The 18996-nt window shown below is 35.2% G+C and overlaps 1 protein-coding gene across 50 annotated transcripts in view; it reads left to right on the top strand.

The window, feature by feature from the left end:
* ANK2 (ankyrin 2) overlaps positions 1-18996 on the top strand; it is a 330735-nt gene that overhangs the window by 202925 nt on the left and 108814 nt on the right. For 47 of the 50 annotated variants that reach the window (XM_038581813.1, XM_038581821.1, XM_038581822.1 and 44 more), the window contains 5 exons: positions 3904-4002; positions 9463-9660; positions 11290-11388; positions 11561-11659; positions 16195-16293. In XM_038581813.1, the coding sequence (XP_038437741.1) occupies positions 3904-4002; positions 9463-9660; positions 11290-11388; positions 11561-11659; positions 16195-16293 (594 nt within the window). The remainder of the gene's footprint in view (positions 1-3903; positions 4003-9462; positions 9661-11289; positions 11389-11560; positions 11660-16194; positions 16294-18996) is intronic. The other 3 variants (XM_038581855.1, XM_038581850.1, XM_038581854.1) reach the window with 1 other exon arrangement.

Below are 18996 nucleotides of genomic sequence, written 5' to 3'. Positions count from 1 at the left end.
TTTTTTTTTTTTACCAAAAACAAAATCAGGTAATACTGAAATCAAGGACTGTGGTCTGGAATTGGGAGGCTAGTTCTGGAAGTGTAATATTTTATTATTAAAGCAAAGGAATCTGATTAGCCTTTTCTTTTGCCTTTGAAAATATATTTTAAAAAAGAAAAAATTTACATGTACTTTTGACTATCTTTTTAGGTAGTACAATAAAGCTTCTATATAAGGAAATAAAAATAGTTTTCTTTAATTTTTTTATCATAGAGGTCTCAGTTTTCCCTCCAATCATGTTAGCCATAAACATTCTGAATCTAGTATATTCTATCAAGAAGTTTCCACTTGATCTTCTTATTATATTTCTCATTTATACGATTTTCATTTTCTGGAGAAAAGCAAGATATGTAAAGGCTTAGGGATAATTAAAAAATAATCTTAACCACTTTTTCCCCACTTTCACCAGCACTTTGTCAATCATTGAGACATTTTACCTCTCATTGACATTCTCACTATTGGCGAGGATCTAGTGTGAAACTAAGATGCTATTACCAGAGCTCTGCTTTTCTGCTTTTCTGGTATTTGAAAAACCTCATTTTAATGTTAAAAAAGAAACTTCATAGCTAGTTAAAAATGATATTATTAATTCAGGTTTTATTAAAAGCATTATTCTTTTTTATTTTTAAACTTATATATTATTTAAATGTGGAGATACTCCACATAAGATCGAAATATTGAAATACATGTTGCAATGCAAACAGTAAGTTTACAAAAATATTAAAATATAATGAACAAAAAACTATATATCATGAAAAAGGGATCACAATAATTAAGCAACAATAGTGGGTACCAATTGTCATATACATACGATGTTGTAGGCACCCTGCTACGTACTCTACAAATATCATCTTATTTCCTCTTCCTAACAATTTATGAAGTATGTATTATCTGCTTGTAGAGGAAATATGGAGGTCTTCATTTGAGAAATGAGACTACCAAGGGGAAAAATGATTTTCAGAGGAATTATGTAACTTGACCTACCACACACAGGGTTGTAATTAGAAGAGCCCATGTTAATACACGGACTTCAGGATACATCTACAATCTAAGCAGGAGGGAGGAAGGAAAAAGATAAAGAAAGAAATAGTTGTACAAAGCTAATGCTGTGGATTACCAGCTGGAAAAGTGGTGTCCCTGTACTGTTGATTGATCTAATCTTTTAAGGATTATCAACATCATAGTGTGATATGAACTGATTCTAGTGAAGGGAAAAAAAAAAAGAACACAAGAAAAGGGACTCTGGGCAGTAGAGGGGAAGTAACCTTCAAATAGAGTCTTAAAAATTTAAGTTAAAGATAGAGAACAGATCATTGCCCCTAAGAGTTAATAAAAAATTAAGTAAAAAAGTCCTTGAATACAAAACCTTGGTAAGATTTTTTTTGTGACAAAAATGAGATACTATACTTATAAAAATATCTAAGATCTATTCAGATGGAGCATGCTGGGAAAGTTGAATTTGATATAAGGGCAGATAAATTGCATCAGGTTTTTTTTTTTTTTTTTTTTTGCATCAGGTTTAGATCAATGTAATCTTTATTACTCTTTGATGTTCTTATGGATTTATTAAGGGTTCTCCATATTTTCCTGTTGTGTTCAGAGAGTATTTGAAGGTTTCCACATAATTACACAATGAATATTTCATGTATTCCATAGAAAACAATACCTTTCCTAAAAATGATTTAAGGCAGAGTCCCCTCATCTTTCAAACAAGGTCGTAAGTTAAATGGGATAAGAAAAATTACCCCATTATGTTTATTGTGAAACTGAGCATCAGAAAGCATCATCCATGGTAGCCTGCCTGAGACTCACACTTGAGTCCCTGATTCCAGAGCCCAAATGCAGAACCGTTGCCTATAATGCCTTTATTCATGATGTTGGATTTCTTCAAACTCTAGTTCCCCATGAAGCCCCTACCAAGAATATGATTGAGAAATCAAGCTATAGCTAATAGTTATATAACTTAAATAGCAACCAGTGCTCTATACTTCCACCACAAGGTATGTTATCAAGATATAAAAGCATAATTATCCTAATCACTTTGTCTGCACGGTTTCTTTTTTTAGGCTCCTCTCTGGCAAACTTTAAAATAACTCGGTATCTCAACTACAGTAGTTAAATCCTTTTAAAAAAATTTTCTGGAAATGCAGTCTTTTCATGCTAATTCCTACATATTCAAAATTGCAAGGTCTATTTTGGATGTTCAGTATCTTAATACTAGTTGAGTAGATTTAACAAAGCAAAGTATCATTATAACTCAAGGGTCTAACTGAAGACAGAGAGCAGGCTTGCATTTGATAATTTGAATATAGATTATTAAAGGCTCTATTTCTAACACTATAGGTGGACTGTAGGGAAGGCACAAGAGGAAGTACAGTGTTCCTGGAGCTAGCAATAGCAGGACTCATTACCAACCCCAGGCCAAGGTGAGAAGTAGGGTACCAGCACTTCCAAGGAGAGGATTTTGGCTGCAGCATACCCTTTGGTAAAGACACATAGCCTAAGGACTAAGGACATCCTTTACAGAGTGGCTCCCATGTCTTGCTGCATTTCCCGTACCCAACCAGAAGCCAGAGAGCAATGTAGCCCACTTATACAATCCAAAGAGCTTTTCCTGTCAGACATGGAGCAGAGTAGAGAAAGCCAGAGCATGGATCTTTGAGGCTAAGGGAAGAAGATATCTAGCATAGAAATCCCAGTATGTTGGGACAGGAAGAGTATTGTAACCCAGATACTTATATTTCTTAAGAGGAAAGCATAACCCACATAGATGGTCCTGGAAACAGAGACACAAAAGATAGGCTATTAGATAGAGTTCTGGATATAAATCAGAAGCTTTTGAAGTCCTCTTAACTGCTCACCATTCATCTTTTTCTCTGACTGCTACCTACCTTCTCAACATATTTCCCTATGACAGTTTTTTTTTGTCTTAAACTTGAAATCTTTAGCTAATTTATATACTCAGGATTTCATTTTCTCTCTCACTTCTTACCCAATGTTACATTTTTGTCTGATTTTACCCACCTACTCTGCTTTCTGGCCATGTCATCTTAATGAGAAATAAGTCCAAAAGACAGAGGGAATTTGAGGATTGCTCTGGAATCAGAAACTACCTGCAAAGTATAAAGGTCAGAAAGTTTTATAAAAACTGTAACATATAGTTGTGTCATAATTTTGTTTGACACACCGTTTTAATGTTATTATTGTTAATAACAAATTTAATCTCTGAGAAATACTTACGTAGTTTGTAAAATGTTGAGAAATATGTGTGGAAACCTTTGGAAGAACATGAAAAGAATTTCCATGAGCAACAGGGAGCATTTTAGGAGGATTTCTGAAAATAGTGACAATTCAAGAGATCAAAGATGGACATGTTATATTAAGAAGAACTGGGGGACATGTTATATTAAGAAGAACTGGGGGGGGGTGGTAAAAGTTGTATTAGGACATCCAAAATAAAAATAGCTTGACAGTATAATCTCGGGGTTGTGGTTCCAAGCAAGTAGTACTTTCAAGTTCAACAGCTGCAATTAACTGCTTTTCCATCTTCCTGAAAATTAAGACACTGGACCAGCAATGTGTTTTTTTACATTGAACCTCCACATGTGAGATCTCTCTCACCCTTGCCCTCTCTGTTTCATCCCTATCATTCTTTTTCTCTCCCCTGCTCTCTGTCAGGATCTCTCACTGTCTTACTTTCTCTCTCACTCTTCTCCTCTATCAAGTAACGAGGAGCAATTGTACTACTGATCTACTGAGTCAGTAGGAATGAGTTCAGCTTTCATTAAAGTGGCAAAAGAAACAATCTTGATTTTTTTTTTTAAAGTTAACTCAGGCTTCATTCTTTCATTCTTTTGGCAGGATGGGTTGACACCACTTCACTGTGCTGCAAGAAGTGGGCACGATCAAGTCGCAGAACTTCTGTTGGAACGGGGAGCTCCCTTGCTGGCAAGGACTAAGGTGGGTCATTCTGAGTAAGATGGGATCTACAGAGCTCTTTAAGCCACTCTTTTGCAAATCTTTGTTCTTGAAATCGAAGCATCAGTCAAATGTTTTCTAATTACTCAGTAATTGTGTGCCAGGAATGAGGAATATATATCAAGCTGTTTGAAAATTATTTAAAATTAACAAATCCATGCATTAAGATGTATTGATTGTATACCTTCATGTTCTTTCTATATTTTTGCCTGCTACTCTTACTACAGATGGATATTTGAACATATTTATGTTATATATAAATGAGTATATTGTATATACATGAGAATATTTCTTATATTCTATAGGTTTATACTTTAATGATTCTCTAAGAGGCTGTAAAATACATATAAAATTGTCTTTTAAAGTAGCACAATTAGCAATACAAGATAATCTTTTAACTCTCCAATCTTATTTTTTTTTTAAAGATTTTTTGATTGTTTATTCATGAGAGACAGACAGGCAGACAGACAGAGAGAGAGAGAGAGAGAGAGAGAGGCAGAGACATGGGCAGAGGGAGAAGTAAGTTTTCTGCAAGAAGTCTGATGCAGGACTCAATTCTGGATTCTGGGATTACGCCCTGAGCCAAGGGCAGACGCTCAATTGCTGAGCCAACCAGGTATCCCTTAACTCCCCAATCTTTACCTCTTAGGTAATACTAGTAAAAAGAATGACTTACTGGTAGTATTGGGTGATTATATTTAGAATTAGTAGGTAATATGGAAAGCACAATTTAGGACAGGCCATCTGCAAAGAACAATTAAAGAAGTATAATGTTCTCTATGGCTCAGTACATCTAGCATTTCTTGCCTTATTTCATCAGTATGCTCAACCATGAAGAAAACTAACCGAAAACCCCACCAGGAGCTGATTTATTGGAGGTTTTCACTATAAAATGTATTTTACAAGCATTATTACTGTACAAGTCCCCACTTTCCAGCCATACTTTGGGTTGCCAAAAAATATCATGAAACATAAATAAAAGATAATCACACAGAACTATTTAATGGGATATGCAACAACCATCGTATCCTTAATACAACAAAAATTGAGTACAAAGGACTTACATTTTCTCTGTATTAGGGCTCTCCTATAGCCCCGGAACAGGGCTGGCATCAACTGATGATGTTACTAGGGTAAATTGAGAAAAATAAGACAGCCAACATAAGCAACTATTTTTCAATTTGTATTTTAATTGAATATTTATTTGAAATCATTTGGAGCAAAAATTAAACCACGCATTTAAAATATGTGTAGAATGAACTTAATCATTAAAGATGGGCTCAATAGGCTAGGAAATGATGACTTCAAGTCATATATCTTATTTTCATTCTCATAGTGATACCATGACTGTTGTAGAATTTTATCTTTAAAATATGACATTTTGGGCTGAGTAATGCAGGGATAATTATAGAAAGTTTTTTTAAAAGATATTATTTATTTATTTTAGAGAGAGAGAGAGAAAGAAAAAGAAAGAAAGAAAGAAGAAAGAAAGAAAGAAAGAAAGAAAGAAAGAAAGAAAGAAAGAAAGAAAGAAAGAAAGAAAACACATGAGCTTAGGGGAGGGGGAGAGGGAGAGGGAGAAGCAGGCTCCCTGCCAAGCAGAGAACTTGACACAGGGCTGGATCCTAGGACCCTGAGATCATGACCTGAGCCAAAGGCAGAGGCTTAACCGACTGAGCCACTGTAGAAGGATACCCCGTAGAAAGTTTTGTTGAGAAAACTGGTTGAAATTTAAATGGAAATAACAAAATTTCACCAGTCATGTTATAACCAATAAAAAGTACATATCAAATTGAGAATGGGCTGATTTGCTTTCCCACAACTATAAAATAATCTTATATACAGAGTTCACCTATAATTGTTAGGTCACTAATGAAGACAATGTATTACCTAGATGAAATTTTTTTGCTGGCCTTCTTGTAGCAAAATCATTTATACGTAAGGATCTAGCATAAAATGTCTGTGGCTACATGATTATATCCACATTTATTCAGTCATTCATTCATCTGAGCATCCAACTATCATAGTGTAAGTAGTTACAGTACACTAGGCAGTGTTCTGATCACTAAGGAACTATCAAGATAAATGACACAAGGTCTGTTTGTTCAAGAAGCTCAAAATTGAGTGGAGATAAGGAGATAATAAGAAAAAGTAGAGCTATATTCAGGGTAAAGAACACCAAGAAATGAACTAATCAGGTTGGTGAAGTGATAGCATTTTACCCGAAAGTGGAATAGGCACCTAATGCCAGACTATTCTTCTCATTCCATAAAAACTCTTAGTTTTGTATCATCCACTGTTCCCCCTTGAAGCAAATATTCATCTATCTAGTTATCATTCCACCTCATTTTTTGAAAATTCTAGCTTTTGGCAAACTATGACTCTTCTCCACAACCCCTATTCTAATTCATGATGATTTTAATGATCTTAGAGCAGTAGAGGATCTTTTTAGTTGGCCTGTCAGTTTTGGTAGCTGTAAACCCTCTTGAATTCCTCCTCTAATCTCTGACTCTCCAAACACTGCCTCAATGTTTCAGTTACCTTTCTCTGAGATCCCAACTCCAGAAATGTGTTTTGCCTTCTGAGTCCATCATCCATTGTTTTATTATCCCATATTCACCTTATGCTTTCACCTCTGCCCAACAGAATTATTCATACCACTCCCTGACATACTCATAGACTGAGCCACTGTAGAAGGCTCACTTGCTGTATTTTACCCTGATTAGATCCAACTCACATTCTTGTAGCTGAGTGTGCTGGCTGAAAACACCCAATCATACTGCCTAGGCTCACTTTAAATTTATGATTGCTAACTTCGAGTTGGCCTTTAATGCTGCTTAACAATCAATATATTTCTGAACCGTATTCACTCTCACTCCCTGCTACCTGACTATTCTATACTTTTTTTCTCTTTTAGACTTCTTAGACTCCTTTCCTTGTCTTTATTTTCCATGATGCTGAAAAAATGGAAGCAATCAGGAAGAAATTTCTATTGACTCCTATCTTCCTATCTACCCAATTATATGAATCAGCCCATATAGTCTACGTTCTCTCTTTTTGCTATCCCTGACACAGTTGCTTCTTCCTCCCTTCTCAAAAATACTCTCCTTTCCTTATATGCCTCCTAGACCATTATACCTCTCTGTCTTCCCTCTGCTCAGCCTCCTTTCCTGTTTCCTCTTCACTTCCAGGTCTCTGGATGTTAGAAATATTCTCAATATAGAAATGTTCTCAATAAGGAAAGTGATTTCAACAATGAAGGAATGTTAGAAAACACACAAAAAGTGAGCTCCAGATTTCAACAATGAAGAATGGCCATTCCATTCTTTCAGTTTCTCAGGTCAAATACCTCATGCAGTGCTTGGCTCTTCTCTCTCTTCATATCCTGTCACTAAACCTTGTCATATTTTCCTTCAAACTATCTCATAATTCAGCACCCTGGTCCAAGTTACCATCAACTGTACCTGGATGATTGCAAGAGATACTAATTGGCCCTCCTTTTTCTCTTTTAACCCTGTTCAGTATATTCTCAATACAGCAAACAGAGTAATCCTGTTGTCCTAAACCTTCCATAAGCACTTATACTCATTTAGAGTATAAATCAAAGACTCTATTCTGACTCGCAGTTCTCTTACCTGAGTTCCTCTCCTTATTTACCCTCTTATTCACTTGCCTTCAGCTGCATTCTCCTCCCTACTCTTCATCAGTCATACTCAACATGATATGCTTGTATTTGGTTTTCGTCACCCTCAAATGTTTTTCCCCCAGATCAGCAGGACCCACTCTCGTACTGTCGTCATGTCTTTCATTAAAACTCACCTTCTCAGTCAGCCCATTTCTGGCCAACCTATCCATAATGTGCCCATATATACAGACTTCCTTGGCCATCCTCTGCTTTAGTTTTCTTCTTAACACCGGTGGCCTTCTAACATACTATATATTTTAATTCTTACTCTCTTTGCATTGTCTGACTACTACCCAAAACATGACCTTCATGAAGACGGGCTCCCTGTCTGTTGTGTTCCCTGTTGTATCCTCAGTACTTGATCAGGGCTTGAGTAGGTGCTTAGCAAATATTTGTAAAATGTAATGAAGAATTAAATGGTGAAGATTTTATTTTCCACATAACTTTTAACTGGATCAAACAACATTAAAGATTGATAGAATATCAGAAAAACATGCCACACTAACCGTCTAAACATGGCTACAACCTGAATTTCTTCTACACTTTGTCCTTACACTATCTTCCCCCCTCCCCATGCATAAATACCTTATCAATCCATTGTGCCTTCTCAGTTCATTTTAGGAATTTATTAATATAAAAGCAATAATTATGAGTAAAGAGTACTTCAAAAACCAAGAAAGTATATTAATAATTTCAAAATCACATATACTTCTACCTCCCAGAGATCAACACAATTAAGATTTTGCTGTATTTGATTTTAGCTGCCCTTCATTATTGAAATCACTTTCCTTATTGAGAATATTGGGCCTTTGGCAGATTCTGGCTTTTTATCCAGACCCAACTTTTGCTTCTTTGAATGTAATGACCGCCATGCTGGGTACTTGGTCAACAATTATTTCCTAGTGACTGTATTTGCATTATTTGCATTGATTGTTAAGAAAAGACCATATTCCACTCCTCTTAATGGGCGAATGTATTCTAACTTAGTTTCTTCCCTAATTTTACATATTTTTTTGTATAAGCTTATTTATTTAACTTTAAAAAAAAATAAGAGTCTTACCTAGACTGATAATCCTCAGTGAATTACCCTGCTGTTGACCTTCTCCAAGAATTAAGATTAAAGCTGTTTTTGGCAGTATCACTGATGATAAATTTATATTATCCTCAAAGTTTAAAAGTTGGGAGATCATTGACCATGTGGTCTACATTTGCCTCACACTTTTCTAGCTCTTACCTGACTGCTTTGTCCAAGTCCAATTCATGTCTCATGTTAGAAAAAGGAATCATAGGATTTCAGGGCAGCATGGCTCTAAGAGATGATCAAAATATTTTTCTTTCCCTGATGCACCCACTTGCTCTTCCTTCATTTGCACTCCCCGTCATTTAAAAGTAAAGAAATTCTTGCAGAGGGATGAATTGAATGGAATAAAAAGCCTCAGCTATCACTTGTATTACATATCTAATATTGCCTTAATAATTGTGAGATCCGTCTAAATTGTCACACAATACTATGCATTCATTCACAAAGGGCATATTAATTTGTTTTTGCCTAAGAATAGCTTAATTATGAAATAAAATGTTCTCTTAGCTTCCCTCTGTGCCATACATAACCCACTGGACATTTAGATGTTAAATGGAGATTATTTTTTCCTCTCCTACCAACTGTACCAAATATTGAGAATTGACTCTGCTGTGTTTTACAACCTGGAAATCATGACTGAAATGTAGACTTGGTTTCGTTTTGTCTTGATGTGCAGAATGGGCTGTCTCCGCTTCACATGGCTGCACAGGGGGACCATGTGGAATGTGTGAAGCACCTGTTACAGCACAAGGCACCTGTTGATGATGTCACCCTAGACTACCTGACGGCCCTCCATGTTGCTGCACACTGTGGCCACTACCGCGTGACCAAACTCCTTCTGGACAAGAGAGCCAATCCAAACGCCAGAGCCCTGGTAAACCTGGCCTAGTCCACATTAGCAGAAAATATAGATTGAGACAATATACCATAGTGGTTGACCATTGGCACATGGGCGAATCATGGTTACAGATATATAGTTAATTCTACCAAGTTTGTTACCTCCTACAAGTGGCCTGCCTACTTCATGCCTTCACAGTTTGCTATAAATGATGGTGGGGAAGGATAGATTTAGGAAAACACTAAGGTAACATTTCCACAACTAGCAAGCTGCTGATAGATATGAAACCTCTGGAGTGATAAGCAATTTTGAAAGGAAAATAGAAGTTGAAAATAGGAATCATAAAATAAATTCTAAATGCCTCTATGAAGAGTCAGTAAAAGATTGAAAAAGTTGAATATTATTAATCTCTATTTGGAAAAAAAAAGGTTTTAAAGTGGTGAATAGATTGGCCGTGTAAGATAGTGTAAAATGTAAGCCTGCAAAGAGTTCATTTAGAGAATTTCCTTATTGACTTCATTCCCTAAACACAGTGTAATGGAAAAATGATGCTTAGCGTTTTATTGCTTCAGGAAGCATTTTATAGAAACTATTCCAGGAATTGCTGAAGAGAAAACTAAATGAGGTTGTCCTTAGAACAGCTTCTGTATTTCCCAAGGTCTAATATTGAATAAATCTCCCTGCTTCACTTATGCTTTAACAATAATCATTGGAAGTATTAGGCATGTACTAATTTATGCTCTTAATTCCTAATTCTCAAACTGAAAGCATTCCTTGTATCCTATACATTTACATGGTTTATGCTGGTTAAATTAGTCTTCAGACGATATTTAAAATGGGAGAATGCCGTAAGAATTATTAAACAATAAATCCCATTTTTATTAGAAAATTTTCCATTGGAATCCATTTATTCCTAATTGCCCAGGAAGCAGATCTACTTTTAGGGTTATGTACAATTATGTGAGAATACTTATTTTCTCATAAGAAGCGAAATACTCATTTTCAATTGGGTAGTGGTCAATAAGCTTATAAAACATTAGTCTTATGTAATTAAAATCATTTAAGTGCTACACATACATTAGGCTATTTATGTCTGGCTTTACTACGAAGCTCATAAATGGGAAATGACTTAACAAACACTGTGAAGTGTAATAAGTCATTAGGTTAGGTAAGACAATATGCTGTCGTGAGAATGGCTAGTGTAGAAAAATACTGACTGATGATCAGTCCCCACTGGGACAAGCAAAATAACTAACTGGCAGAAAAGGTGTAACTATTCTATACGTAGGGATCATTGTTCAAATAAAAATATGATACTATACGTAAGGATTATGCATGGGACTAGTTAACAAATTTAACTTCTAAAGCATCCTTGCCCGTCGAGTTTTCCTTCTTTGCAGAGTAGGCCCATGTAGTTTCTTCTACTTCTGTTTTGCCCTATAACCGCACAAAAGGAATGACATATAGGCCCACCACATAGAAGCCAAGGTCAGTGCCCACAGGAACACACCACCACTTTCCTTTCCAAATCCCAGCACCTACAGCATCAGAAGAAATGGTAACGTTATGTGACGATGTAACACTATTGCCTGCAGTGTGCCAGCATGGAGTTGTGTGAAGATCGTTTCTGCATGTTTTCAACTAACTTGATTGTCTTTTGCACAGAATGGTTTTACTCCACTGCACATTGCCTGCAAGAAAAACCGCATCAAAGTCATGGAACTGCTGGTGAAATATGGGGCTTCAATCCAAGCTATAACAGAGGTAGAAAAATGTTTCAGCTTGTCACGAAACATTCCTTCGCTTACTCCTCCTTCCCCTTCCTGTCGCCCATCTTTTGTCCTCTTCATTCAAGCCTTATTTATCTGAAGAAGTCCCCAAAGCCCACCTCTCCACGGGTGCAGAGGAGTAAAACTACTGTTGCTTTGTTTCGCAGTCTGGCCTCACACCAATACATGTGGCTGCCTTCATGGGCCACTTGAACATTGTCCTCCTTCTGCTGCAGAACGGAGCCTCTCCAGATGTCACTAACATTGTGAGTATGGCTGGGGTCAGAATAACCACAGGAAGAAAGAGCGAGAGGAAGAGAGAGGATGGCTGTGTGTAGGGATGTTTGTGTGTACATCAGCAAAGCAAGTAGCTGAGCTTTGAGGAGAACCTCCGTGATCCCAGGTTACCGAAATACTTACTAGAACTTTGCTGAGAAGAAATGTGTTAGGGAAATAAAATGGGAGCTGGGGACCTTTCAGCTTCCTGGTGCAGATGGATTAAACCTGCATCTTCAATACATTTATTAAAACAAGACACATTTCAAAAGCTCCTTGGAACGTGAATGAATGATTGGTTGAAGTAAAATCTGAAGGACTCATTCCAGTTTGAGTGAATTACGTTCCAGGTAATTTTGAAAAACATGCCAAGTCAGTAACAAGATAAGTCATACCAAATGGTTAATGAGACATAGACCCATAGGAGGGATTTTTATTTGATACCAAATCCTTCCCTCTTCAATAACATGGATTTTTCATTTTCTAACCTTTCTTTGATTTTTCATTTTGATTTGATTTTGTTGGCTAGAGTGTAGTCCTCTCTTCCTTGAAATAATTTAACCATTGCAACTTTTTTGTATATCTTGAAATGAATGTTAGTCTCAAGACAACTTTTATTCTGCCCTTAACTATTGGATATCCGAGAATTCTTTTACCTAATTCAAATTAGGATTTTTACTTCCAACTTCCTTATTATTTCTTTCATTTTTCTTGGAGTCTGCCCCTTTAAACTTTGGTCATTAATGAAAATTTTCTCCTTACTCTGCACAAGATGTAGTCATGTATTTGAAGCTCAACAGGGACCACTGCAACACTGAGATTTTTTAAAGTATGCAGTAGAAATAATTCTACCCAAACAAACATCAGTGCTTATTATTGAGTCATGTTTTCAAAAGCAGTTGATTGACTATTGTTAAATTTTGGTATATCATTCCATTTGAGTTGTGAAACAGAATGTTCAATTTCACTTTTCATTTGTAGTCCCTCTCACATTCTCTTTCTTTGAATTTTACACACTGTTTATGTGCTAAAGTCTCTGATGCATGGACAAAATCCATGTGAAATAAATTTATCTGGCTTAAATATTATTTAATACTCTATATTATTCACAATTGGAGCATAAAACCATTAAATATTTGAAATGTAGTCTATGTTTGTTTCCCTAATTATAGCTTATGGGTCATAAAGTAATAATATTATACACTAATCTTTAATTTCAATACATGCCAATTTGAGTTGAATTTCTAGTTACTTCTTAGAACTTAGAAGAAATCATCATCATCCTTTTTCTGTGCAGAGATGATAACCACCTCTTTTTTAAATTGAGAGCTGTATGAGTCACTAACTTTCAAGAAAAGTATCCTATGTACTTTCCCACCATACTGTATTTTCCTTATTTGTATTTCATTGCCTTCAGGATCAAGGAACAATGGTGATACTGTGTTAAATTATGTTATCATATTATAATGGTAACATATATAACTATGTTCTGTGATACTTTATTTTGTTTTATCATCTCATTTGTCTATTACACATTATTCTCCTTCAGTCCTCTCAAAACAGATACTTGAGAGGCACTTGCTAATGTAATCCTCTCCTTAAGATATTTCCTACTTATTTTTTGTTTGTTCATTTTTATTTTTGTATTATATATCCTTCAGGGAGCAGATACCATGTTGATACATAGGGTTGCCAGATAAATACAGGACTCCCAGTTAAATTTGAATTTCACATAAATGACAAATTTTTTTTTAGTATAAGTATGTACTGTGCAAAAGTTGAAACACATTTATACTAAAATAATTACTCATTGTCTGGAGTTTAAATTTAACTGGTCATCCTATATTTTTGTTTGCCAAATCTGGCAATCCTACATTTAGAGGAATTTAATTTCTTTAACAGTGGGATGCCTGTGAACTCGTGAATTCTCAGGATATGAGGCTATAGCTACTAGATCCAAAACTCTGTGCAGGTTGTTTAAGAAACTGTGTGAACACTTACTGCCTGCTTGCTGTGTCAGAGTTGGTCATTTCCTGACCCTAAAGTACCCCACCCTTGGAGCCTTTGTGTGTTGCCTGAAATCATGTTGCATTTTTGAATGCAATGCTGTCTGTTGTGCTTTGATGCTTTCCAACTGATGCAGCCAAAGTGTAAGTCAATGTAGCTGTCGGCAAAATCAGTTTTAACAACTGAGAAGAGGGGCATGAAATTGAGTACCTGCTTTGGACATGAGCATACCCATTCTCTTGCCAGTCTTGTTTTTGTCTCAAAATTCACTCCAAGCGTGAGATGTACCAATAACTCAGTCATGTGCAGTTATTATTACTGGAAAGCTTCCTTTATGGAAAGCTCATAAATATACGTCAAAACAGACAGCTGGACTACCAGTAGTAATACATCCATAATCCGAAGTATTCATTGACAACCATGGGGATAGAAAAGTAAACATTTTGGGAGCTGTCTAGGATACAATATGAGGTATTACCAAGTTTTCTCATATAAAAATCAATGGATTCATGGCTAAGTTCACACTTCATATTATGTTTAAAATTTCTTCCAACACTTAAGTGAATAAGCTTAACATAAAAATATTTTATATTTTATAATCTATCTTTCATTTTTATTTAAACTTATATATAAACAAGGGTAATATAAATATAAAAGGGTAAGGGTAGTTTGTAATAAAAATCAATTACCCTGGAGTCATTAAATAAGATTGAACGAGAACTCATTCTAAGTATATAATAAGAATTTTGGGAACCTTAAGATCAGTAATGGAAACATATTACATTCTGAAAACCCCTTATTGATAAAGTGTGGCTTGTAAACAAAACTTACAAATCTATCATTAAGTAGGTAAGGTACTTATGATACCTCTTTGACTTAACTTCTTATTAGGGAAATTTATTTTTGTTTTTATTTCTAGTAAAATTGCTATCCTTTTATAAGACTTAAAATAGAGCAAGAATTTGAGGGCTTTTTGTTGTTGTTGAATAGTTAGACCTTAACTTGATCTATTTAGAGATAGGTTTTAAGTGACACAGAACAAAAATTAGAAATAGTGCAATAGTTGTGCAATAGTTGAAACACATTTATACTAAAATAATCTTGCCATACACCTCAAATTTTAAGATAAATATTGCTATTCCAATAATGTGATTTTATAAGCTAACACACTCCAGATACATTTACTTTGCAAAAGTCAAAACATGTCATCATTAAACAAGGCCATTAGAGGCTAAATGAATTATCAACCAAAAAAAGAAAAAATATTAGAGTAGATGTCCAGTTTAATGCTTTCAAAATCAAATCATTTGAAATGAATTTTTCATAACTTCCTAAGGAATGGTTCTCAGATACTAGGAAAAAATGAACTGTGAGCTATGTATCAAACTTAGGTTGTACAAGAAATAAGAAGAAATTATTCACTAGAATTTGTCAGAAGTATCCAATTACCACAACCAACTTAAGATTTTTTTAGCTTACTTGGAAAGGTTTACTTTACTTGAATGAAATCAGCTTTATTTTCTAGAATAGTTGTGGTGACTAGAGGTAATCATTTCTGTTCGTGTCTTGTTTTTTTATAACCATAGAATTGTTTAGAAGAATGAACCCTTACCTGAACCAGAACTACATGGGTTTTAAAAAATAGGTTGATTAAAATGAAAACAAAAACCTTTTCTCTTACAGGCAGTAATTAATAGGTTTCTCAATGACGAGATTTCTTTCATCTAACCATCATCCTTCATGCTACAGTTTAAGCTACCATTTCCTGATCACTGTGCTGTATCTTGATGTGGCACAAAGATACTTGAAAAATGACCTGATGCCCAGTGCTGCCCACCTCAACAGATGACACTGTTAACAGATGCTTTACTCATCTCTTGGTAGTTCTTTCAAATAACTGTCTATAATTAACTATGCTCATTAATCATAAGGGGACATCCTGGGCAAACCAAATTTCCTATGTAAACAGACATTGTCTAGCCTATAACACAAAGACAAACCCAATGTAAAATAGTTTATTTCAGAAGTAAATTTTGAATTCTGAAAAGGAATGACTTAAGTCTGGTACAAATGACATGATTTTTTTTGCACTGTGTTGACCTGATCTTTCACATCTGGAGTTTCTCCTTAAAATAAGATCAAGTTGTAATTACATAGTCAAATATGACAATGACAGATTTTAGGTCTGAAGGATAGAAGTCAACTTCAAATCACCTAAAGCAATTTAAGTTATGCCAGATTGACTATGAAGTTAAACCTGAGGGTATACTCGATGTCTGGGTAAGTTCACTTGTTTGTCACAGACTGAAAAAAATGAAATAAATATTTGTTTTATCCCTATGAAGATGGAGGATACAAAATTGTATTCTTCCAGACTAAATATGAAATAATTATGCCTTTTCATAGATTTCCTAACCTTTGGATTGACTGCTGAATTTCACAAAAAGGCACATTTTTATCCTTTACCGTACAGAGCTGTGGGTTTACATATGACTCAATGATCTTTGTTTCCTGGCAGCGTGGGGAGACAGCATTGCACATGGCAGCCCGGGCAGGGCAGGTCGAAGTGGTCCGATGCCTACTGAGAAATGGTGCCCTTGTTGATGCCAGAGCCAGGGTAGGTGCTGGTGCTCGGGGTTCTCTCCTCTTGTGTGCATGAGTTCTATCTTCAGAGAGAATGCTATTCTTCATTTCCTTGATTTAGAAATGCCATGGACTTTAAGTGAAAACATCAATTCAATAGTTTTTCAAGCAGAGAAGGAAATGGTATAGTAAATATACTCAATAAAATGCAGCCCAATTTCAGAAACTGACATTTGAAATACATATATATATATAACTTAGGACCTAAGAAATGTGTCATTGACTAACCTAATCATTTTAACCTATGAAAATATTTTTACATATATTTTTCTTTTCATGAATTAAACAAAATTACCCACATTATAGATACAATGAATATTAAAATTTATTTCATACCTTAAAGCCAATCAAATTTCCACAGACATTACTTACTTGTTACTTAAAGACAATTGTACTCAAAGTTTGAATGTTATCTATTTTATTTTCTTCCTTTTTATAATGAGTTCTATTTTTCTTCTTTGACTTTACGTAGTTGGACATTCTGCTCTTCCACTATTCCAAAATAGAAGAATTTTGGCCCTAAGGATTCCTTGACTGGAGTCTCTTGTTTCTAATTGGCTTCTAATCCCTTCACAGACTGATTTTTTCCTTCCTTTTCTTTTCACTTTCCAATTGCTTTTTTCACCTTCTTCCTCTAACACTGAATACACTAGTGATTTTTATCAACATACTATATCTTCAGTTTCCTTTTCCATGTCATTCCATTAACTTTTACACTAGCATCTTTGGGATTCTCATCGACTATTTGAACACTTTTCTTCAAGTGTTCCTTGATGTACCAAAGCTAGAACTCAGTTCACCTGAATTGTGCCATCATGACTCCCTTTTGGAAATGGCACTGTATTGGAATGAAAGCATCTGGCTAGAGTCCTGCACATTGTCATTTCAGGCAAGTCATTGCACTTCTAGGTTTTTATCATTAAAATATAAAGGTTAGACTTAGAAACCTTGAAGCTCCTTTCAAGACTTTCTTAACATTCTCTGACTCCACGAATTTAATAGCATTTTTTCCACAGACCTTCATGAAAAATCCAGTGAAACATGGGCAGCTTTGACCTTAGTCTTGTCCTTTTGGATTTTATCTGCCTTTTTATCCATTGTGTGAGTAGTGTAATTTATGTTCTTTGGTAATCATCATTGGTATTTTATGTTCTTATATGTTTAGAGTTTTTGTTATTCAAACTGTATGCTTCCCAGCCTTGGCATTTTTCTTGTTTCTCCCCTACCCCAAGACAATTTTTTAAGAGCAGTTTTAGGTTCATAGCAAATTGAGAGGAAGTTACAGAGATTTCCCCTATATGCCCTGATCCTGCATGTGAATAGGCTCCTGAGTTATCAATTTTCTCCACTAGAGTGGTACATGTGTTGCAATTGATGAACACACATTGACACATCATAATCCCCCAGCATCCATAGTTTACATTAGGGTTTATTCTTGGTGTTTCACATTCTGCAGGTTTGGACAAATTGACATGTATATTGACATGTATCCATCCTTATTATGCAGACTAGCTTTACTGCCCTAAAAAATTTCTGTGCTCTGCCTGTTTTCATTTCCTTTCAAGATTACCTGGCATTCAGCTGTTAAAAAAAAGTTATCAGTCAATGTACTCTGAGTATCATGATCTTCACTATTGTGATAATATTTCTGATAAATGTTTGTAATCTATATTGAATAATAAAAGGATTTCCTGTTTATCTCTCAAAATAAAACCATTTAATATTTGTCCATATTCAAATTATAATTTATTTTTAGTGAAAATTTGCTTATTTTCATGTATCTTTGTCAATTTTTTTATGTTATCAATTTAACCTGTTATTATTGCCTTATGCTTTTTTGGATACCATCTGAAACCCCTTCCTCCAATCCGTTGGCTACAGACTCTTTACTTTGAAATGTTATAACATTTATGTATTTTTAATTTTTTCCACACAAATTCCATCAATTCTATTGTTTTGGTATTTTTTTAGAGAGAGAGCGTGTGTGAGTGGGAGGGGCAGAGGAAGAAGGAGAGAGGGAATCTTAAGCAGTTTCCATGTGGGGCTCCATCTCACAACCCTGAGATCATGACCAGTGCCGAAATCAAAAGTTGGACACTTAACTGAGTGAGCCACCCAGACACCCCCAATTCTATCATTTTAATTCTCTTTTGCAACTACATTTAGTGTCATGGTCTACATATGTAAATAAACGTCTTTAATTTTTTTATTCCTCCTTATTTAAATATCAAATTTCATGATCCTGTGATTTTTCAGCTCTACCACCCATCCTAAGTTGCAACTAAACTTCCTTCCCTATAGTATCTCTCTGGCTCTGGACAGGAGAAACTACCATAGCCTTATAGAGCCTTGCTACTGAAAAGTCATTATGTCGGACATCACCTGGGGATCTTGTCAAAATGCAGATTGAACTTATAAGATCTGGGGAGAGGCCCAAAATCTGCATTTCAAACAAACTCATAGGCGATGCCCATGTTTCTGATCCTGGGATTATACTGAGCAGCAAGAAGCTAAGGTTTTCCTTTTCACATGTTCTATTTTAAGTATTACTTTCACTATGAATTTCTTTTCTTCTTTTTTTTCTTTTCTTTTCTTTCTTTTTTTTTGTTAGCTCTTTAGGTTTGACTGGAAATCTTTTGATTTAGTTAACCTTTTCACAGTGGTGAAAAGTGCTTCA

This window comes from Canis lupus, chromosome 32, assembly GCF_011100685.1.
Source record: "Canis lupus familiaris isolate Mischka breed German Shepherd chromosome 32, alternate assembly UU_Cfam_GSD_1.0, whole genome shotgun sequence".
Lineage (NCBI taxonomy): Eukaryota > Metazoa > Chordata > Mammalia > Carnivora > Canidae > Canis > Canis lupus.
This window is presented reverse-complemented; position numbering and strand designations above follow the sequence as displayed.